This window comes from Phacochoerus africanus, chromosome 3 (genome assembly GCF_016906955.1).
Source record: "Phacochoerus africanus isolate WHEZ1 chromosome 3, ROS_Pafr_v1, whole genome shotgun sequence".
NCBI classification, from domain to species: domain Eukaryota; kingdom Metazoa; phylum Chordata; class Mammalia; order Artiodactyla; family Suidae; genus Phacochoerus; species Phacochoerus africanus.
The window spans coordinates 186861735-186883957 of record NC_062546.1 but is presented as its reverse complement, the minus strand read 5'-3'; the positions used below and the strand labels follow the sequence as shown (position 1 = coordinate 186883957).

The window sequence follows — 22223 nt, the reverse complement described above, 5'->3', positions numbered from 1 at the left end:
AGTTGGGTTCGTTAACCACTGAGCCATGATGGGAACTCCTAAAACGATCAGTTTAGAACTTTGGAAAGCTCACTCCTGAGCTTATTGTGTGACAAGAATGGAAACAAAAGACTAGTTAGATGATTACTGCAATAGTGTCATGAAAGAGCAGAGTGGTTGGACAGTGAGTGTGGAGAGAAGTAGACTGATGAAAGATATATTTTGCAAGTGGAAACTTTAAGGTTTTGATAGACTTGAAGTGGAAGCGTGTGACAGAAAGGCGAATCAAGGCTAATAACAAAAGTGAATATGGGAGTTCCCATTGTGGCTCAGTGGGTTAAGAACCCAACTAGTATCCATGAGGATGTAGGTTCAATCCCTGGCCTTGTTCAGTCGGTTAAAGATCCAGCATTGCCATGAGCTGCGTGTAGGTAGCAGATGTGGCTCTGATCTCACGTTGCTGTACCTGTGGGGTAGGCTGTAAGTTACAGCTCTGATTTCAACCCCTAGCCTGGGAACTTCCATATGCAGTAGGTGCAGCCCTAAAAAGAAAGGAAAAAAAGTGAATATGTATCAAGTGTTTAGTAAATGTCAGTGCAGGAGTTTTTCTAAGTGAGCCCCAAGAATTTAATTTCTGTAATCTTCACAACCACTTGTGAGGCAGTACAGATGGGGAAATTTGGCTCCGAGAGGTTAAGCAACTTGTCCAAAGTTAGGCTCTAGTAGGTGGCATTGCTAGAACTGGAATCCAAGCACACACACACACACACACACACACACACACACACACACACACACACGGCACCATTCCTGCTCTTAAGGATGACATCAGTACCACTAATTAAGATGCGAAAGAGTGTATTATCTATTCACTTTTATACTACTCATTTTAAGGTTTCTACGTATATTTCCTGGCTCTCAGGCAACTATAACACTTTTTGCCAACTCTTCCACTGGGTGAGAGAGGTGGTGGCCCCTGGGGAGAAGCATGTGTCAAGGTGAGGCCAAGTAGGAATTCTAGTGAGGCGCCTACTATTTGGCGTAGGAGGGATGGGGTGGGTAGGACCCTCGCTACGACAGTGCTCTTACGCCACAAATGACGCAAATCAGCGCAAGAGCTGGGGGTGGAAATACCGTCACCACCCGCCCGGGGTTGGCAGAGTTGCGGCGAGAAAGGCGTGTAGACCCCGCCTCGGTGGGTGGGGAGTGGCAAGCCCCGCCTCAGCCCCTCTGGCAGGCTCCTGCCAGCGTCGCTGCAGCTCTGGCAGCGGAGCTGGAGCGTGGAGCCCGGAAGGATGCGGCGCCCGCGGCGGCCTGGGGGTCCCGGGGGATCTGGGGGTCTCCGGGTGCTCCTCTGCCTGCTGCTGCTGGGCAGCCGCCTGGGAGGCTGCAACGCCATTAGTGCCCACGGTCAGGAGGAAACGGGGGGTGGGGGGCGGCGGGCTGGAGGATGGGCCCGGGAGCAAAACTCGGTGGGGGTGGGGGTAGGGGTAGGGTGGAGGAAGTGTCACGGAGGTAGGCAGCTCAGGTAGAATGCGTGTGTGGCGTGGGGTAGGGGAGGCACCGTGAGAAGAGGAAGAGGAGAGGACGTCTGAGAGGAAAGGGGCGTAGGCCCGGAGGTGGGGCTGGAAACCCGGGGGCGGGACCTAAAGGAAGCAGGTTCAGGGGACGATTGCGGTTTGGGAGGAAGAAACAGGGGTGCCTAGGGACAGAGGGGCCCAGAGACAGGATACAAGACCACAGGAGAAGCAAGTCGCTCTGAGGCGCCAAAGCGGCGCCCCGCGCTGAGGGCTGGAGGTGGGGGGGAGGGAGCCAGAGGGAACCCAGATCTCCGGGCGGTGGAAGTCGGGCCCGCGAGCACCGGGGTCCCAGCTTTCGGTAGAGGATCAAGTAGAGGGAGGGGCCAGGCTTTCCCTTTCAACCTGGAGAGGCCCATTGCTGTAATCTGATCTCCGATAAGAGGGGGGCCGAAGGGGGAGGGGGCAGAAGAGGGTGGAGAGGGAAGGGTCGTCTCCCGTCCCCCTCCTCACAGCCAGGCCTGGTGCTGACTCACGACGGAGCGGACTGAGACAGTCAGCGCTGACTCACGGGCAGGGGGTGGGGGTTGGGGGCGGGGGGCTCCTAGGGGAAGGGGCGCAGCATCGCCGTCTGGCGTCCTCCTTCCTCACCAGGCTTGGAGGCCAATGCAAGGTACTTCCTGTGGCGCTGCGGGTGGGTAGGGTGGACGATGAAGGCTGGAATGGCGGAGAGGTCAAGTCCCGTGGAGACTCCTCACCCTGTCACACTTCCTCCCCCCAACTTCTTCCAGGCGAGCCCTCAGCGTCACCGGGCTCAGAGCTTCAGCACCGCGAACAGCGCCCGCAGCACTGAGGCCTTGGACTCTAGGGAGAGTGCAGGGAGCATTGCCTTAGGGGGCACCCCATTTTACCCCTTTCCCATGCGAAGGGGAAGCGCGCTAAGCTTTCCATCTCTTCTGAGTCCCAGGCCATCAAAAGATGCTGTTGGAGGATTTGGAGAGTCCCTTTCCTCTCAGAATTTGGCCAAAAACTACCCCATAGTCATTGGATGAGAGTAGAAGCTTATGATTCTCCACTATCACTAGCCCCAGGCACCTGGAGGGCTTCTTCTTCTCATTACTCAGTTTGGCAAACTGAGACTTTTAGGAAAAGGGTCCAGATTCACAGATCTTTAAAATCCAAAGCCAGATCCTGTGCTTTTTCTCTTCAGAATTCTAGGCCTCTTCCTTCCTCTCCCCCGAGCTTAAAGCCTTCCTTGAAAGGAAAGAATGGGTCCCATCTGCTTCCCCCTTTCATAGCCTGTTCATCCATCTGACCAGTCTATGTGTGTGGGTGTCTGAGCCTCTACTCACCTGTCCTCTACAGGCTGTCTGTTTGACCGCAGACTCTGCTCTCACCTTGAAGTCTGTATTCAGGGTGAGTGGGGCCCAAACATAGGACTGACAAGAAGGGGGGGTGCACGATAAAAAAGAAATGGGGGAGGCCTGGAAGGGAGAAGGGGAACCGGGCTTGGGGAGAAGGGGGACTGGCCTGAAACAAAGAGAGGAGGTAGAGGGAGTGCTGTCTATTTGCAACCTGGCCTTTGGCAGGCCTCTTGTCCCAACCCCCTGCTGACACCACTTTTGTGTCCTTAGATGGCTTGTTTGGACAGTGCCAGGTGGGAGTGGGGCAAGCCCGGCCCCTTTTGCAAGTCACTTCCCCAGTTCTTCAACGCTTACAAGGTGTGCTTCGACAGCTCATGTCACAAGGTGAGGTCTAGGTGCCCGGGAGGAGAGAGACTGCAACTTGAATAGATAAGGGTGGGGGAAGCAGGGGCCACCTGACTCAAGCATTTCTTTCATGGGACAAATATCACACCCACTCTGCAGCATCACCTTCCCAGATCTTGCTGGAGAAGGAGGCAAGAAAAGTGTGGAAGGAACTCTAGAGATAGGCTGTTCACTTAGACTCTCTGGAGGAATCTAGAGGAGGCTTCTAGAAGAAGTCACTGAAAGAGGACAGCATCTGTCTCATTAGGACCAGCCCACTCTCTGGAACTGACTGAGTACTCCAGAGCCATGAATCCTGGAGTCCTCAGCCAGGAGAACACCTCACTCACCCAGTTCTCTCATTCAATCAATATTTATCAGGTCCTTCAATATGGCAAACATAGTTTTAGGTTCTTAGGATGTATCAGGGAGTAAAACAAACAAAGATTTTTGCCTACTGGGGTTTATATTCAGGGGGTGAAGGGACAGAATACAGTATATAGATTAAAAGACATTAGTTTGTTAGAAGATGACAAGAGCCATGGGAAAAACACATATTACAACAAGATAAAGGGATCAGAAGTGGGGACGTAGGAAGCTCCAATATGAAATTGGGTGGTCAAGATAGACGTTATTGAGACTATGAAATTCGCACAAAGACATCAAGGAGGTGGGTATGTTTTTCAGAAGGTTATCCGAGGGGAGTTTCAGGTGATCAGAGAGCTAGAACAAAAGCCCTAGCAGGAGCAGGAATTTAAGGGACACCGTGGAGAACACCTCCTCAGTGTGGCTGTAAAAAAGTGATGGAGAGGCAGAGTAGAAGATGTGTTAGGGAGGTAATGGAGGAAGGGATGCTCTTGGATTTTATAAGAGAATGTATGGACATTGGCTTTACTCTGAATAAAAGAGGAAACCATCATAAGGTTTGAGCATAGGGGTGTATGATTTCACTTCTACTTTTAAAGAACCACTCTTAACTGCTGTGTTGAAAATAGAATGTAGGGAGTCAAGGGTAGAAACACTAAACATTAAAAGCTACCACAATTGGAGTTCCCATTGTGGTGCAGCAGAAACGAATCCTACTAGGAACCATGAGGTTGCGGGTTTGATCCCTGGCCTTGCTCAGTGGGTTAAGGATCTGGCGTTGCTGTGGCTGTGGCGTAGGCTGGTGGCTACAGCTCTGATTAGACCCCTAGCCTGGGAACCTCCATATGCCACGTGTGCGGCCCTAAAAAGACAAGAAAGGCAAAAAAATAAAATAACAGCTACCACAATAACTCCTGTAAGAATAAGTTTGGACCAGGGTGATTATAGGAGGTAAGGAGAAAAGACAAAATTCTGCATGTATTTTTAAGGTAGTGAGTATGCTTTCATGAAATATTGGATAGGGCCAGGAAAGAAAGTGGGGAGTGAAGGGTGACACCCAGGTTTTGTTGCCTGAACATCTAGGCTGACAGACATATAATCAACTATGCAGAAGGGGAAATGGTGTTCAGTTTTGAATATATAGGTTTAAGATATCCATTTAAGGAGTTCCTGTTGTGGCTCAGTGGTTAATGAATCCGACTAGGAAAAATGAGGTTGCAGGTTCAATCCCTGGCCTTGCTCAGTGGGTTAAGGATCCGGCGTTGCTGTGAGCTGTGATGTAAGTCACAGACACGGCTCTGATCCCTTGTTGCTGTTGCTGTGGCTGTGGCATAGGCCGGCGGCTACAGCTCCGATTTGACCCCTAGCCTGGGATCTCCACATGCTAAAGGAGCGGCCCTAGAAATGGCAAAAATACCCCCCAAAAAAAATCCACTTAAGTAGAGCAGGAAGTTGAGTTTATAAGATTGGGTTTTGAAAGAGAGAGAGGTCTGCGGTGGAAGTATAACTTTGGAATTCTTTGGCATATAGATGGTAATTAAACCCAGGAGGTGGGTAAAATAACCGAAGGATTGAGTGTTTATGAAGAAGGGCCCTAAAGAATTTTAGAGAGACTGAGAGGGGAAACCAGCGAGGTAGGAGGAAAAACAAGAGTGTTTGGTGTCCTAGAACTAAGTGAAAGTATATCAAGGAGAAAGGAGTGATCAATGGTGTCAAATGATGGTGGCAGGTTAGGTAAGATGAGGTCTGAGAACTGACCCTGGATTTAGATATGCAGAAGCCACTGGCGATCCTTTTTTTATTTTTTACTTTTTATTTATTTATTTACTTTTTGCTTTTTAGGTCTGTACCCGCGGCATATGGAAGTTCCCAGGATACAGGTCAAGTTGGAGCTGTAGCTGCTGGCCTCCACCACAGCTACAGCAACGCAGGATCCAAGCCACATCTGTGATCTACACCACAGCTCAGAGCAACACCAGATCCTAAACCCACTGAGCGAGACCAGGGATCGAACCTGCATCCTCATGGATGCTAGCTGGATTCGTTTCCGCTGAGCCACAACAGGAACTCTGACACTGGTGAACTTGATGAAAGCAGTTTTGGTAGAATAGTTGGGAATAAAATCCTGAATAAAGTAGACTAAGAGGGAGTGGGAGGAAAGGAATTGGACACAGCCAGTATAGATAACACTTCCAAAGAGTCTTAATGTGAATTTAAAAAAAGCAAAGAAATGGGGCGATAGCTGGAAAGGAAGGTGGGATCAAGCAATATTTTTATGAAATGGCATCATTGTTATATGCTAATGGGAATGATCCAATAGAGAACAGAGAAAAGATGATGTAGGAAATAAAGGAGAACTGTGAGGAAGAGATTCTTGAGTAGGTAGTAGGAGATGAAATCTAGGGCTCAAGTGGAGGAATTGGCCTTATATAGGAACACAGATCCTTCATCTAATGTTAATAGACAAAAAAGGCAGGTATGGACACTATAGATTCCAGGGTATGAGATAAGAGCAGTACAGATTATTCATCCAGAAGCAAGGGGGGAGGAAGGGGAAATGGGGCAGAGAGTGGAAGACTATTCCTTTAGAACAGGTGACTGACCTTTCCTGAGAGCAGAGCTTCACGGATGGAAATGGTCAAACAGGAGATTCTGCCTCAAGATAAAATGATGTCAATGAATGTTTGAAATAGGAGTAGAGGGCTTTGGAGTTTCCCAAGCAACTTTCAGTTCCCTGATGGCACTTAATCTTTTCTGTGGACCCACCAAGTATGTATTATGGCCACTTTACAAATAAAGAAAACTAAGGTTCGGGATCAACAAAAAGAAGAGGAATAATAATTATGATGATGATGATAATAATAGCATTTATTAAAATCTCACTGTGTCAGGTACTAACTGTTTTATATGGTTATATTTTGATTATCACAACCATCTTAGGAGGTATGAACCCCATTTTTCAGATAAGAGAACAGATAGGTTCAGGCAAAATCACACAATTAGTACATGGCAGAGGATTTAAACCCAGTCTCGCCGGAGGCAGTCTCATTTCCAAATCTGTATCCGAGGGTGGGAAATGATCACCCAGCGGGTCTTCCTTCCTCTGCCCCTCTGCCAAATTCAACACTCTTCAGGGGAGGAGGAATGTATTTGATCTACTGGTCCCTGTTACTGGGCCCTCAGATGGTACCAAGCCAACCTCACCCTATCCTGTCCCCTGGCAGGATTGTCCTGGCACGATGACCTCACCCAGTTTGTGATCTCCCAGGAGATGGAGCGCATCCCCAGGCTTCGCCCCCCAGAACCCCCAGCAAGGGACAGGTAGGCATATACTGTCTCATCAACTCCCACACGGCAAGGCCGGTGGGTCTGTGGTCTTCCTGATGCACCGAGGGACGTGGGCATGGAGACCCGCAGGCTGAGGCATGGGTAAAGGGGTCCTGGAGTGGACATCTGACACAGTCACACGCCCAACATGAGCTGAGCTCATCTCCAGGGATCCAGCAAAACAGGGGCATCAGGGAGTTCCCATCATGGCTCACTGGTTAACAAACCCAATTAGAATCCATGAGGACGCGGGTTCGATCCCTGGCCTTGCTTTGTGGGTTAAGGATCTGGCATTGCTGTGAGTGGTGGTATAGGTCGCAGATGCAGCTCAGATCCTGTGGCTGTGGTGTAGGCCGGCAGCTGCAGCTCCAATTCAACCCCTGGCCTGAGAACCTCCCTATGTCACAGGTGTGACCCTGAAAAGACAAAAGACCAAAAAATAAAATAAAACAGGGGTACTGGAAAATGTTTTGAAACATTTGGACATCTGACATTTTCAAAGACACATCAAACTAGTCCTCATGGAACCAAACTAGGAGTTTGTCCAACTGAAGTTGTTTAATGTTCAGTTTTATTACTATGTGGAAATGCACACGGTAGGAGGTACCATCGTCTATATGTGCTTAGGGCTTCTAAAGGCATCATTCAGACCTCATAAAGCAGGGCACAGTAAATGAAGGCTTGGGATTCAGGTGATACCAGATGAAGAAGGCAGAGTGGGGCGGTCAGGGGAGCAGAGTGAGGGGTCACAGTACCGGATGTTTGAACCCGTACTTGGGCCCATGCAGGCAGGGGCAATGGGGCAAGCTGCAGCCACAGTTCATCTGGAGGCTCCCAGCTGCGTTCCCCTGCTCCCATTTGCGCCTTCTCCATCTCTAACCTCATGCTTCACCAGCTCTGCTGCTGTGTTTCAGGGACCCAGGCATGCTTACCAGGGAGGCAATGACCTCTGCCCCAAGCTTGGCCTCCGGCCTTCCTCTCACTACTCTCTCTTCTCCTGAGGCCACCTCATCTCTTCAGAGGTCAAGCTCACTCTATGCTACGCCTGACTGGTCCCACCACCTCTGCCTCATGGGCTCTACACACCTTTGCCCCACACAACCAATACACACACACACACACACTTTGCTTTCCTCCCCAGATCTGGCTTGGTGCCCAGGAGACCCGGTCCCGCTGGGGAGCTGCTTTTACAGGGCATCCCCACTGGCTCCGCCCCTGCTCCCCAGCATCGGCTTCCTCGACCTCCAGTAGGTGGGAGCGGAGCTGGGGCCAGCTCCCCCCTGTCCCCTCTGCAAGCTGAGCTGCTGCCCCCTCTCTTGGAACACCTGCTGCTGCCCCCACAGCCCCCCCACCCCGCCCTGAGTTATGAACCTGCCCTGCTGCAGCCCTACCTGTTCCATCAGGTGAGCTCTGGACACTGGCCCCACCTCAACCCCAATCCCCAGCCCTGATATCTGCTCTTATCTGGATCTCTGGTTTCCCACAGTTTGGCTCCCGAGATGGCTCCCGGGGCTCAGAGAGCTCACCAGGGATGGTCAGTGTTGGCCCCCTGCCCAAGGCTGAACCCCCTGCGCTCTTCAGCAGAACTGCCTCCAAGGGCATGTTTGGGGCTCACCCTGGCCACTCCTATGGGGACCCTCCAGGGCCTCCACCTGCTCAGCTTTTCCAGGAGTCAGGGCTGCTCTATCTGGCCCAGGAGCTGCAAGTGCCCAGCAGGGCCCAGGCACCAAGGCTGCCAGAGCAAGGGGGCAGCAGCCAGGCAGAGGACTCGTCAGAGGGCTACGACAAGGAAGGACGAGAGGGTCGCAGGGAGAAGCCTCCTTCCCCAGCAGAGCAGCCAGGTAACCATCCTTAGCATCCACACCCTGCTCGTGGGGCTGCTTTCTGGGGGTGGTGCCGGGAGGGGATGGGTCTTTCCTATCCACACATTGGTTAATTTGCCCTTAAAGTCATTAGTACATTTAGCTGATGTCTTCCAACCAGCTGCTCTATGCCAGGCACTAGGTAGGCAGTGGGGATATAGTGGGAGGTGGAGCTGACATGTTTCTTCTCCAACTGGGGAATCAAGGAGTCCCTACTGGGCTTGAAGTTTGGTCTTGGCCCCAGGAAGATCTTTCCTCCAAAGCTTGGACAAGGGTGGGAAGGGGAGGGCAGCAGTGTCCTGGTGTTTAAGAAGAAGTTCTTAAATGTGCCAGTGCCCTCCCACCCCCCAAATGCATCCCCAAGTTCATCTCGACACCAGCCCTAAGCTCTATGTGTGTCTGACTCCCAGCAGACGCAACTCTGCAGAGACTGGCGGCAGTGCTGGCGGGCTACGGGGTGGAGCTGCGTCAGCTGACGCCTGAGCAGCTCTCCACCCTCTCGACCCTGCTGCAGCTGCTGCCCAAGGGCCCAGGACGAAATCCGGGTGAGTGTCCAGGCAGAGAGACCAGCAGCTGCAGCCCCACAGAGGCCTCTTGCCCCACTTCTCAAGACCACAAGAAGCAGCCTAGAGGGGAAGGTCCAAGGTCAGGGAGGGAGTTCTTTTGAGATATGGGGTCATTACCAGCCAAGGGCAGGGGGTGAAGGGCGAGGGATGGAGAGCTGAGGAGTTAGACCAGGAATGGCCTAGAGGATGGAAGTAGCAAAAAAGAAGCCAACATGTCAACAGGAGGGTGTGAGCTGGGATCAGGAGGCACTGAGAAGGCTGGTGGAAGATAAGAAGGACCTAAGAAGGGGCGTGGCCAATGGAAAGGAGAAGCCAATGATAGACCAGTAGAGGGAGGACTGAACAAAGAATAGCTTTGAGAGGTGAGGCCAAAAAAACAGAGGGTGGATTTGATAAAACAATGAATTGCAAGGCAGAGGCACAGATACTCTTAGGATGAGGCCAACGACACTGTGGGGAAAGAGGCCACAGCAGATGCAACAGGCTCAGGGCCTCTGGCCCTTTCTCCCACCTGTGCTGTGTGGACCTTGGCCTTGGCGCTTTGCCCAGAGTCTTGTTTTTCCTGTCTCTGCAGGAGGGGTTGTAAACATCGGAGCTGACGTCAAGAAAGTGAGTTTGCGGCACTTCCCTGACCCCCAAGTGCCCCATGGCAGCAAAGCCCCTTGGCCGAAATCTAAACCTTAGGATCAGCACCCAGAATCTGTATCCTCCAAACCCTGATTTTAGGGGGACCAAGGCCCAGAGGCTGCAAGTCATTGTCTAAGGTCTCACCTCAAGTGGAAGACAGAGCTGGAACCAGAAGCCAGAATTCTTGATTCACTGCTTTTTCCATTGCAGTCATTTCGGACCACACTCTGAGGATCCCTAGGGATAGGGGGAGACTTGAGCAGGCAGGATCCTGACCCCCGTGCAGCTTGAGGCAGACTATCTCTTTCACATGTTGGACTTCTAAGATTTTGTGGCTAAACAAACATCAAAAAACCATTACCTGCCTGTCCATCTTCTCCCCTATCCCCAGCTTTCCTCACTCCAGACCTTCTCCTCCCCACTCCGGCCCCATCCTTTGAATTATTACTGATCATGACTAATCCCTCATTCAGTCCTTTATTCATTCATCCATCCATTCATTCATCCACTTGGCTCCTTTTCCTGGATGCCTTTCTGTACCCAGTGCTAACCTGGATGTGGGGATAGAAAGAGAAACAAGTCCTAAGTGCCCCTGTGGGAGCTCAGGGTCCGGGGTGTGGACCCCCTGCCCCCAGAGCCTCCACTGTCCGGAGACCATACCTCTCGCCTCATTCCTTAGCAGACAATGGAGGAGCAGGTGCAGAGCGTAGACACAGCCGAGCCTCCACCTGTCACGCCCTCCCTGCCTGGATCCCCCACTGCTGGCCCCACCTCCAATAAAGCCCAGCAGGACCTGAGCTCTGGATCCTCTGAGCCTCCCAAAGCGGCCAGCCCCCCTGCCACACCCGTTCTGCTGGAGAAGAAAAGTTCACTGGGCCAGAGCCAGCCCACGGCAGGAGGGCAGCCCTCAGCTCGGCCATCATCAGAGGAATATGGCTACATTGTTACCGACCAGAAGTAAGGGCTCTGGCCTGGGGCAGCCTCCCAGTCCCCTGGAGGGTCGGGGTGGCCTGCCTGGCAGGAAGCAGAAAGCAGAAGTGCAGATGTGAAGTAGACGGGGTGGGGTAGGGTGTGGGGGGTAGGGGGGGTGGCCAAGAAAGTCCCCACTGGCGTCTGTCTTGCTCCTCCCCACCTCCAGGCCCCTGAGTCTGGCGGCAGGAGTGAAGCTGCTGGAGATCCTGGCTGAGCACGTGCACATGTCCTCAGGCAGCTTCATCAACATCAGGTGGGGCTGGTACCTGGCTGGGCAACAGGGATCTTGCAGGTAGCTTGATGGGAGAGGTGGCTGGAGGGTCTCAGAGAAGGAGGGTAGGACAAGCTCTGGGTAAAGGGCCAAGGTCAGGTCAAAGATATTTGCAGCTGCACTGAAGCTACAACCACACTTAGTCCTGCTGCTGACCCAATCTGGTATCTCCCCAGCCTCAAACACCCCTGTATGGCACCTCTGATTGGTTTTAGCCCCATCTTCTAACGGGGAGAGGGCCAGAGTGGACCTCTCACTTTGAATCTGGGGTCTGTGGCTGGTGAGGCGGTAACATACCTCCTCTTCGGCAGTGTCGTGGGACCAGCCCTTACCTTCCGTATCCGGCACAATGAACAGAATCTGTCTTTGGCTGATGTGACCCAGCAAGCTGGTAAATACTTCCTGGCCCAGCCCTAATAGAATATACCCAGGCCTGTGGCTGATGCGCCCATTGAAATAGTCTCAGCCCACATGGGTACTGCCTGCTCCCTGGCAGAGCATGACATGGGGTGGAGACCACACGGGGCTGGAGAGAGTCTGACCTTCGGCCTCCCTGCAGGACTGGTGAAATCTGAACTGGAAGCACAGACGGGGCTCCAGATCTTGCAGACAGGAGTGGGACAGGTATGAGCTCACTGGAGAGTCATTCAAAGCCCCACTAGAGATGAAGGCAAACTTGACAGGCGAGCAGGAGCTGAAATATATCTGGCTGGTCCACCACTTTACCAAAGCAGCCCTCCCCATGCAGTTCTCCATATGACCAGCAGATGGCCTCAGCGGCTCCTGCTCCCGGTAGGTCCAGCCTTCTGTAGGAAGGTAGCATGCCTGGAAGACCTATCCTGAGCTGTCCATAGATCTTCTGGAGCAAAGTTTCTAAACTTGAAGGGGAAACCTTACACAGAAAGGACATTAAACTCAAAATATGTTTCTATTCGGCATCCAACCCTGATGCCTCACATTCTACTCTTTGACCCCTTGGATCTCGCTATATTTTTCGATATCCATTTTTAAATGCAAACACCTAGGTAGGGTCACCTGCTAAGTCTCTGGAAATGCAGTGTGCTTGACTTGGTCCAGTGAGGATTGAGAATGAGGGTCTCGGGTCTATCTGAGTCCTTCTGCCCGTACCACCTTGCCCCTGCCTCCCAGCTCTGCCCCAGGAGATACCCTCGCAGGGAGTATGGCGAGGGACAGGAGTGAGAAGCTGCTGCTAAATCCATGCCTCCCACCACCGCCACTGCCACTGCCCCTCTTGATTCTATAACCTTGTTCCCACAGAGGGAGGAGGCAGCCGCCGTCCTTCCCCGACCGGTCCACAGCCCCTCTCCCATGCGCTCCGTGCTGCTCACTCTGGTGGCCCTGGCGGGTGTGGCCGGGCTGCTCGTGGCCCTGGCAGTGGCTCTCTGTGTGCGGCAGCATGCCCGGCAGCGGGACAAGGAGCGCCTGGCCGCCCTGGGACCCGAGGGCGCCCATGGTGACACTACCTTCGAGTACCAGGTGTGCATCCCTAAGAGCTTGTTGATGAGAGTGAGTGGAAAGGCTTGGGAGACTGGTCTCACATGGGATAAGGGTGGGGAATTGGGTGGGAATGAGCGCCCATCCCTGGGAATGTCCAGGCAGAGGCTGGAGAAGCCCCTCTGGGGGTCTTGTGGGGGTGATTTGGAATGAATGGAAATTGGGACCAGATGGTTCCTGAAATTCTCTCCCAGGCTACAATTCTGGGGTTCTAGGATTCTGCTCTGTAATACCTGAGGTTGCCATAGGCACCACCCAAGCAGTATAGCCCTGAAAAGGATGAGAGCCACGGCAGAAGACCCTACCCTGGAGGAGATGGGTCCATTCAGAATCAGTCAAGGATGGAGTTCCTGCTATGGTCAGCAGTAACAAACCCAACTAGTATCCACGAGGATTCGGGTTCAGTCCCTGGCCTCACTCAGTGGATTAAGGATCCAGCATTGCCGTGTGCTGTGGCACAGGTCACAGATGTGGCTTGCATCTGGGGTTGCTGTGGTGGTGATATAGGCTGGCAGCTGCAGCTCTGATTCAGCCACTAGCCTGGGAACTTTCTTATGCCGTGGGTGTGGCCCTAAAAAGCAAAAAAAAAAAAAAATCAATCAAGGACAAGTCCAGGGACTCTGTTGAAAAGGCTTCAGGGGACCTTGGGCCATGCCCGATCCTTCTTCTGCAGGACCTGTGCCGCCAGCACATGGCCTCAAAGTCCCTGTTCAATCGGGCAGAGGGTCCACCGGAGCCTTCTCGGGTGAGCAGCGTGTCCTCGCAGTTCAGCGACGCGGCCCAGGCCAGCCCCAGCTCCCACAGCAGCACACCATCCTGGTGCGAGGAGCCTGCCCAGGCCAACATGGACATCTCCACAGGACACATGATTCTGGTCAGGAGAGGGCGTGGGCATGGGGTGAGGGGACAGGAGGGCAGGAGGGACAGGGCAGGTGGGGGGGCCAGCGCCAGGCTGTGGTGTTCCTGCAGGCATACATGGAGGACCATCTGCGGAACCGGGACCGCTTGGCCAAAGAGTGGCAGGCCCTGTGTGCCTACCAAGCGGAGCCCAACAGCTGTGCCACCGCCCAGGGGGAGGGCAACATCAAAAAGAACCGCCACCCTGACTTCCTGCCCTGTGAGTGAGTTCTGCTGGCCCACCCGGCCCAGCTCTCTGTCTGCTGGGAGCTCTGATGGGCTTGGGGGAGGGGCTGGGCTCCTGGCTCAGGCTGAGCGGCAGAGGTGCCAGGACCCCAATGACTGGAGGGGCCTCTGGGGTGGGATGCGGGGTCTGTGCAGATGACCATGCTCGCATCAAGCTGAAGGTGGAGAGCAGCCCTTCTCGGAGCGATTACATCAACGCCAGCCCCATTGTGAGTGGCCTGGCTCCAGCCCCCACCTCCGCCCCGCTTTCATCCGGCCCCGTAGACTCCATTTCCTTAAGGGTCACCACCACCCCACCCGAGGCCCTGGAATTGTGGGCCTGATATCCTAGCATGGAAACTGGGGTTCCCAGGCACCCCCAGACCCCCGGCCTGCTCCTTCTGACCAAGTCTCTCCACAGTGGCAATTCCCATTCTGGCTCATGATGTATCTTTCCTGCCCCCAGATTGAGCATGACCCTCGAATGCCAGCCTACATAGCCACCCAGGGCCCGCTGTCGCACACCATCGCAGACTTCTGGCAGGTGAGCTGTTGGAGGGAGGGCTTCTCCCAGGATCAGGGGCCCTTATGGGCAGCCAAGGAGGTTAGAATGGAGCTTACCTGGGTCTCTGTCCCTAGATGGTGTGGGAGAGTGGCTGCACCGTCATTGTCATGCTGACCCCGCTGGTGGAGGATGGCGTCAAGCAGTGTGACCGCTACTGGCCAGATGAAGGCTCTTCCCTCTACCATGTATATGAGGTCAGCGAGACAAGGAGTCAGTGGGAGAGGGGAGAGCAGATGGTACACCATTCACACATGTGAAAATGCCTGTACATAAACCCACGTGTACACACAGACATTCATTTCATGAATACTTTGTTTGTTTTAGGGCCACACCTGCAGCACGTGGAGGTTCCCAGGCTAGAGGTCAAATCGGAGCTCTAGCTGCTGACCTACACTACACCCACAGCAACACTGCATCTGAGCCGCATCTGCGACCTACACCACAGCTCATGGCAATGCCGGATCCTAAACCCACTGAGCAAGGCCAGGGATCGAACCCGCAACCTCGTGGTTCCTAGTCGGATTCATTTCCTCTGCACCACGACGAAAACGCCCATTCTTTTAATTTTTTAAAAATTAGTCTCATTTGTGGTTAAAGAAAGAAAAAAGTACAAAATTTTATCAAAACGTATCATGTGTGTAGCACAGACATTTAGCTAGATTCTGTTCGGAAGAGGAAGGAGAAACTCTGATATCAAAAAGCTCACAATAGTTGTGTCTAGATAGAAAAGCTCCCAGTTGTCCTGAGCAGTAGCCCAGTGACACAGACAGCTAGGGTTTGGGGGGGACAGCTGGGACTATTGGGGCAGGAGGTCAGGTAAGCTTCCTGGAGGATGTAGAATTTGACTGGCCTGGGAGGCCGGGAGGATTTGGGAGGATTGGAGAGGCCCTGCCCGCTCAGACCTGCTCCCCCTCCTCGGCAGGTGAACCTAGTGTCGGAGCACATCTGGTGCGAAGACTTCCTGGTGCGGAGCTTCTACCTGAAGAACGTTCAGACCCAGGAGACGCGCACGCTCACGCAGTTCCACTTCCTCAGCTGGCCGGCAGAGGGCACCCCGGCCTCCACCCGGCCCTTGCTGGACTTCCGCAGGTGAGCATCCCCAGGGCCTGGGCGGTGGGGTGGCCCCAAGGGAGGCTCCGAAGAGCGGGAAGAGAGGCTCACAGGCTTGGAGGTGTCGGGAGTCCCACCATCTCCCAGCCCCTCAGCTCCTCCACGGGCCCTAGGTTATGTTAGTCAGGCCCTTTAGTCTGACCTGAAGCCTTGGCATCTGGTCCACCAATGCCCCCTTCTAGACACCCTCAAACCAGAACTGACTCTGACTTCCTGGAGCTCCCTTCCAGACCCCCCACGCCCCCCACCCAAACCAAGACTGACAGATTGTCTCGCTGTGCCCATTTCTCCACCACCGCTGTGGTCCAGCTCTCTGTCTCCTCCCTCTCTTGCCCTCTTCCCCCCCCTCCCCCCCCTTTTTTTTTTGTCTTTTCTGGGGCCGCACCTGCAGCATATGGATGTTCTCAGGCTAGGGGTCTAATCGCAGCTGTAGCCGCTGGCCTACACCACAGCCACAGCAACGCCAGATCCGAGCCACATCTGCGACCTACACCACAGCTCACGGCAACACCAGATCCTTAACCCACTGAGCGAGGCCAGGGATCGAACCCGCAACCTCATGGTTCCTAGTCGGATTCGTTTCCGCTGCGCCAGGATGGGAACTCTGCCTTCTTTCTCCATAAGACTCTTCCCCACAAGAAGGGCTCACCTTATTTCTAACTCTCTCCTTCTCTTGGTCCCCTTGGCCCCTCCTGCTTCCTCCTGACCAGCCTGCCTTCCAGGTGTCCAACACTGATCCCTGTGTCTGCTGCCCCCTTGCGGTCCCTCGCTCCGCCCGCCGTCCCGCTTCTTTATCCCTCTGTGACTCTTTGCCTCTTTCCATCTCTCCCTCTGCTTCTCTTTCCCTCCCTTCCTTCCCTCTTCTCTCTCCCCCACCCTCCCTCTCCAGCACGTCTTTCTCCATCACTGTCTCACAGTCTGTCTCCCTCTTACCCTCCAACCTCATGTCCTTCTCTCTGTGCCTCTCTCTGTCCCTTCTCCCGCTCCGTCTCTTCACCTCTCTCCCACCTCTGCCTATGTATGCCTGTCTCTCTGTCTCCCCCTCCCTCTGCCTGTCTCCCCTCTCTGTCCCCTCCCTCCTCTCTCTCTCTCACAGCTGCCAGCGTCATTTTTGTGATCTGCAGCTAGTATTCTCACTCCAGTTGCATAGTCACAAAAGTGATCATTGGCAGGTGTGGCCGCTGCATGGACAGGACATGAGGACGTGTGGGCCCAGGGACCACCACCCTGAAGCCTGCCGGGAGAGCCAGGGGCTGGTGGGTGGGGGGACACTCAGGAAAGGAACAGATACTACTATCAAAGGGAGTCCAGAAGGATCTCTGGATTCTTGGGCACTCAGTGGAACCACGTGGAGGCTGGAACCGAAAGCTAATGGAGGGACTTGACCTGTTCTGACGCTGAAACCATGACCGGGCCAGGCTTCCAGCATCTCCTGCCTGTGCACGCTCCCCACTGGCCCCCAACAGGTGGCTGAGAAACGGCAGGGGCCTCACCCACACGGTGGCCTCCTCCTGCTTCTCTGCCCCTTGCCAGGCTGGCCTGAGGTCTCTAGGCACTGGGCCAAGAGCAGAGGAGCAGAGTGTGGGTGGGAACCTGGGGTAGTTTCTGAGCCTCAGGACAATGGTTTCTAACTGGGGTCCCCAGGGCTGAGGCACAGCCTTCTCAAAAGCAACACCAGGTATCAGAGCTTTTATATTTTCCACATTTTAAAAATCTTTATAGAACTAGTGCATGGACCTGTTTTAAGGCTGCACAGGTAAGCCAAAAGGTTGTATTTCTGTGCTTTAGGCTGGAATTATGTAAACTCAGTTGGCATTAGACACCCAGCATAAATTAATTGCTGCTTAATAAATACAGTTTGGTGAAGGTCTACCAGAGGGAAGATAAAATAACTTTTAAGTCCTAGAAAGTGACTCTGAGCAAGGCCTTGACCTCCATCCGTTTCCTTACCTGTGAAATGAGCATGAGGACCCATACTTTAGGGCGTTGTTACAAAAGTCAACAGCATAAAGTCTAGAAAATCTGCTTGAAGTGCCTGGCATACAGCAAGGGCTCTATGAAGTCTAAATACCATTTATTGTCATTATAATTAAACGATCAGGAACCATTGTCACAACTTCTGTTCCACTCCAGCCCTGATGTACTAACCAATGTGCTAGAAAACCACGTGGTCTCCTGGAAAACTATCGGAGTCTACCTGGCCCCTGCTAGCCTGGGGGGGACCAGAGGGAAGGACCACTAGACACTCTCGTAACCCGCAGGAGGACCAGAAACCCCAAGAAGGTCCCCCCCTCACCCTGGCCCACTGGGCGTATCAAGATTCTACAAGTGACTCTCAAAATAGGAAGGTCAGAAGGGACAAGGGAGGATTAGACCAGGCCATTGAGAGAGAGAAACCCCCTGCTCCTTGCTGAGCTGTGCTCAGGGCAGCAGAGTCTGAGGTCCAGGTGGACCCCAAGTCTGAATATGACCTGACCGCAGAGCACCTGTGCTGACCTAAGACTTATCCAGGGAGACAGGCAGCAGCGTAACATGCAGAGCTGAGCGGTTGTCTTGCCCTAGCAGGAAGAACTCTGTGCCCAGAGCTACTACCTGACCTATTGCTAACAAGAACCACAAGGGGGAGTTCCCGTCATGCCTCAGTGGTTAACGAATCTGACTAGGAACCATGAGGTTGCAGGTTCGATCCCTGGCCTTGCTCAGTGGGTTAAGGATCCGGCATTACCGTGAGCTGTGGCGTAGGTCGCAGACATGGCTCGGATCCCGTGTTGCTGTGGCTGTGGTGTAGGCAGGCAGCTAGAGCTCTGATTCGACCCCTAGCCTGGGAATCTCCATATGCCGCAGGAGCGACCCTAGAAAAAGGCAAAAAAAAAAAAAGAACCACAAGGGGCCTGAGTGGCGAGGGGAACACCCTGGGCCGTTGTAAGGGCAGAGCAGGGATGTGGCAAGGTTGACAGCCCCGAAGTCACCAGAAAGTCTATCCTCCTTGGACTTCTGGTAGAGGTGGCTATTAATATGATTATTCATTGTACTCTCATTTAATGAGCACCTACTGTGTGCCAGGTCTTTTACTTTATTCTTCACATGGATTATCTCATGTAATCACAGTGAGAACCCAAAGAAGGAGGTTATTCTTCTTATCGCTCCCATTTTACAGGTAAGAAAACTGAGGCTCCAGGAGGTTAAATCAGTTGTTCCAGGTGCACAGCTTGGGCACATAGCTCATAAGAGACCAGGCAAGCCCAGTGCCACCCACGCCATCTCTGGTTCTTTGCCTCCAGCCCTGACTCCTCTCTCCAACCCCTTCCCTCCTCCGCGCTGGGCACATGGAGAGAAAAGGAGCCAAGAGAGGCCCGCAGGTGTGTGTTTCGGTTCCCCTTTCCCTCTGCTGGCGCCCCTGGCCTCACACCCATTTCTCGTTGCAGGAAGGTGAACAAGTGCTACCGGGGCCGCTCCTGCCCCATCATTGTGCACTGCAGGTGCGTGCAGAGGGGCTGGGGGCTGGGGTGAGGATGGGGGGGCAGGCCAGGCCAGGCCAGAGGGCCCTGATTCCCACCCCCTCTGTTCCTACTCCCTGTGCACATGTCCCACACGCACTGCGCGCCCATCCCCTAGATGCCAGCAAACAACCCAGGGGCCAAATTCAGCATCTATTTTTTTTTTTTTCTTTTTAGGGCCACACCCACGGCATATGGAAGTTCCCAGGCTAGGGGTCAAATCAGAGCTGTAGCCGCTGGCCTACGCCACAGCCACAGCCACAGCCACACAGGATCTGAGCCAAGTCTGCAACCTACACCACAGCTCACGGCAAGGCAACGCCGGATCCTTAACCCACTGAGCAAGGCCAGGGGTCCAACCTACGTCCTCATGGATGCTAGTCAGATTTGTTTCCGCTGAGCCAGGACGGGGACTCCCAGCATCTGTTTTTTAATGGCCCAGGAGCTAAGAACAATGACCATATTTTTAAATAGTTGAAGAAAAAAAAAGAGTATGCAACAGCGATGCTATGTGGCCTACAAAGTTGAAAATATTTACCATCTTGGCCATTTACAGAAAAAGCGTGCTGAACAATAGCCCGGCTAGAGGCTGAAAAAGGCTTTTCCCTCTCCCTCTTGCTGCCTACGCCCACGGGTGGAGCCAGGGCTCTCCCTTGCTATTGGCCCACTGCCCAAGAGACATCCCAGGGGGCTCAGGGACCCCACTCAAGGACCCAGGGGCTTTGACCTCTCCCTCATCCTTGGCCTGCTCATGGCCCCCTCGAACTAACCCTTTGGGCTCTGCGGGCCTCCTCCCCCCCCCAAGCCTCCACCTCCTCTGCTTCTCCCCCTTCCTGCTGGGCCCCAAGCTCAGCTGTCACCATCTCCTGTTTCAGTGACGGGGCGGGAAGGACTGGCACCTACATCCTCATCGACATGGTATTGAACCGCATGGCAAAAGGTGAGCACCTTCCCCCGTGGCCGCAGCCCAGCCCGGGACTAGAGTTTTCCCCAGCAGCGCTCCCCCCCACCCCGCCCCCCATCCCCAGGGTCACAGGAGTTCCTGGAGGGCAGGTTGTCACATCCCCAGGCTTTGTCCAATCCTCCAAGTCTCCCATCCCAGGATGCCCCAGACTTTCTAGCTCCTACTCTCCTCTGGACACCCTCTGAGTCCCCCCGTGACTGCCCCCACCCCGCCAGGAGTGAAGGAGATTGACATTGCGGCCACCCTGGAGCATGTCCGTGACCAGCGGCCTGGCCTCGTCCGCTCTAAGGTGACCAGTCCCCCTGCTCGGACCCTAGCCACCACCCTCCTCCCCGCCCCTGGGAAAGGGGCAGCAGCCTGCCTCTCCTGCCTGCCTCCCCGCCTCCCCCAGGAGGATGCCCTCCTCCCCCAGGTGACCTCCTCAAAGCGCCCCGGGACAGGAGCAGAGGCCAGGCCCCCATGACTCTCCCCCACCCCCGCCCTTCCCCAGGACCAGTTTGAGTTTGCCCTGACTGCGGTGGCGGAGGAGGTGAATGCCATCCTCAAGGCCCTGCCCCAGTGAGACCCCTGGGGCCCCTCGGTGGGCAGCCCAGCGTCTGCTCCCTCTCTGCCTGTGTGAGCCTCTATCCATGTACTTGCTCCTCACGTCCCTGTCCGCCGCCTTGGCCCCTCTTGGGCATGTCTGGCCCTTCCAAGAGGAGCATGGAAGGAAGGGAAAGCGGGAAGGGGCGGATCTGCCCTGCCTCTCACCTGCCAGAGCCCGGGTGTCCCATGGGGGAGCTGGCAGCCGGCCTGGAGGAGAAGAAAAGTCCTAAGCAGCAATTCCACCTAGAGCCTCCTCCTGCTTGAGTTCCCTGGCCCCCATCTCCCACCACTCTGGATGCTCCCAGTGTGTGGCAACGCCCCCCCGCCCTCCAGTGTGGATAAGAATGGGGTGAGGGCTGCCATGCCCAGCTCTTCCTGCTTCCCCAGCCCTGCCGCCCCGCTGTCCCGCCTCCGAGCCCCACACTCTGGCCCTGGCCCTTCCCACCCCCCTCCCCCTGCCCTCCGGCCACGTGCCACTCAACTCTCTCCCTCTGGTACAAGAGAACATTTCTAGAAAAATCTACTTTTGTATCAATGTGAATAAAGTTAGTGTGTCGCTGTGCAGCTGCAACCCAGACTCCTATGCGCTTCTGTCTGCTGTGCGTCCAGCTTCCAGCCCCGGCCTCAGCCTGGGGCTGGGTGCTGCTGCGTTTCTCAAGTGAGAGGGTGATGGGAGAGCCAGGCTTCAGAGTCAGGCTCTCCAGGGCGCAAATGGTAGCTAATAACAGGCAGGTGTTTTTCAGGCTGCGCTCCCTCTGTGTCCGGCAATCTCTCTCTCTCTTTTTTTTTTTTTTTCCGCTTTTTAGGGCTGCACCTATGGCATATGGAGGTTCCCCGTCTAGGGGTCCAATTGGAGCTGCAGCTGCTGGCGTATGCCACAGCTCATGGCAACGCAAGATCCCCAACACACTGAGCAAGGCCAGGGATCATCGAACCTGCGTCCTCATGGGTGCTAGTCAGATTGGTTAACCTCTGAGCCACAGGGGGAACTCTGTGTCTGGCAATCTCCAAGGTGCTGTACATACATTAACTTGCTTAATCTTCATGACAACGCCCCATTTTACAGGTGAAGAGACTGCAACACACAACTTGCCTGAGGTACCACTACTAGTAAGTAAGTGGTGAAGTGAGGATTCGAATGCAGGCACGTGTGGCCTCTTTATTGCCTCTCCTCTCAGTTCCCAGGCAGCCGCCTTGGACCCCTGGGCCTCAGGAATGATGTATTTTGTGCAGGACTGAGGTTAGGACTGAATGAGGCCATGCGGGCCAAGTGCCTGCCACACCTTAAGCAAAAGTAACTAAACTCTGCTAGTCACTCAGACCAGGCCTGTGAGCTGTCACGACAGTCACTCGCCTGAGGACAAGGGGCCCTTTCTTACCTCTCCCCTGTACGCCCCCAGAGGAGCCCTCATCTGCATGTCCTGTGGTGTCCTCGGACAAAGGAGAGAGAAATGGGGCAAAAAGAGCCCTGGACCTACAGCTACTCTTAGGGCCACTTAATCTTGCCAAGGCTCAGTCCCCTCACATAAAAAATGGGTAACACCCACCTTGCCCAGGAAGAGAAGGGACAGGGAGCAGACTGCAGGGCCCCTCTGTGTTTGGCTGAGGTGCAGCACCAATGTTGTCGTCT

General features: G+C 54.2%; 1 protein-coding gene across 8 annotated transcripts; it reads left to right on the top strand.

The window, feature by feature from the left end:
• Positions 1-1207: 1207 nt before the first annotated feature.
• Positions 1208-21164, top strand: PTPRN (protein tyrosine phosphatase receptor type N). 8 transcript variants are annotated; one of them, XM_047773576.1, is made up of 23 exons: positions 1208-1389; positions 2862-2912; positions 3131-3244; positions 6835-6931; positions 8079-8340; positions 8424-8778; positions 9213-9344; positions 9940-9974; positions 10675-10949; positions 11131-11217; positions 11547-11626; positions 11795-11859; positions 12514-12732; positions 13424-13624; positions 13720-13867; positions 14029-14102; positions 14339-14416; positions 14512-14631; positions 15360-15526; positions 18973-19026; positions 19920-19984; positions 20224-20297; positions 20499-21164. In XM_047773576.1, the coding sequence occupies exons 1-23, from the start codon at positions 1275-1277 to the stop codon at positions 20568-20570; spliced, it is 2940 nt and encodes a 979-aa protein (XP_047629532.1). In that variant the 5' UTR covers positions 1208-1274; the 3' UTR covers positions 20571-21164. The 8 variants fall into 8 exon arrangements, with proteins under 8 accessions (XP_047629532.1, XP_047629531.1, XP_047629530.1 ...); XM_047773575.1 differs by having other exon boundaries at positions 10672-10949; XM_047773574.1 differs by having other exon boundaries at positions 9210-9344.
• The last annotated feature ends 1059 nt before the right edge of the window (positions 21165-22223 follow it).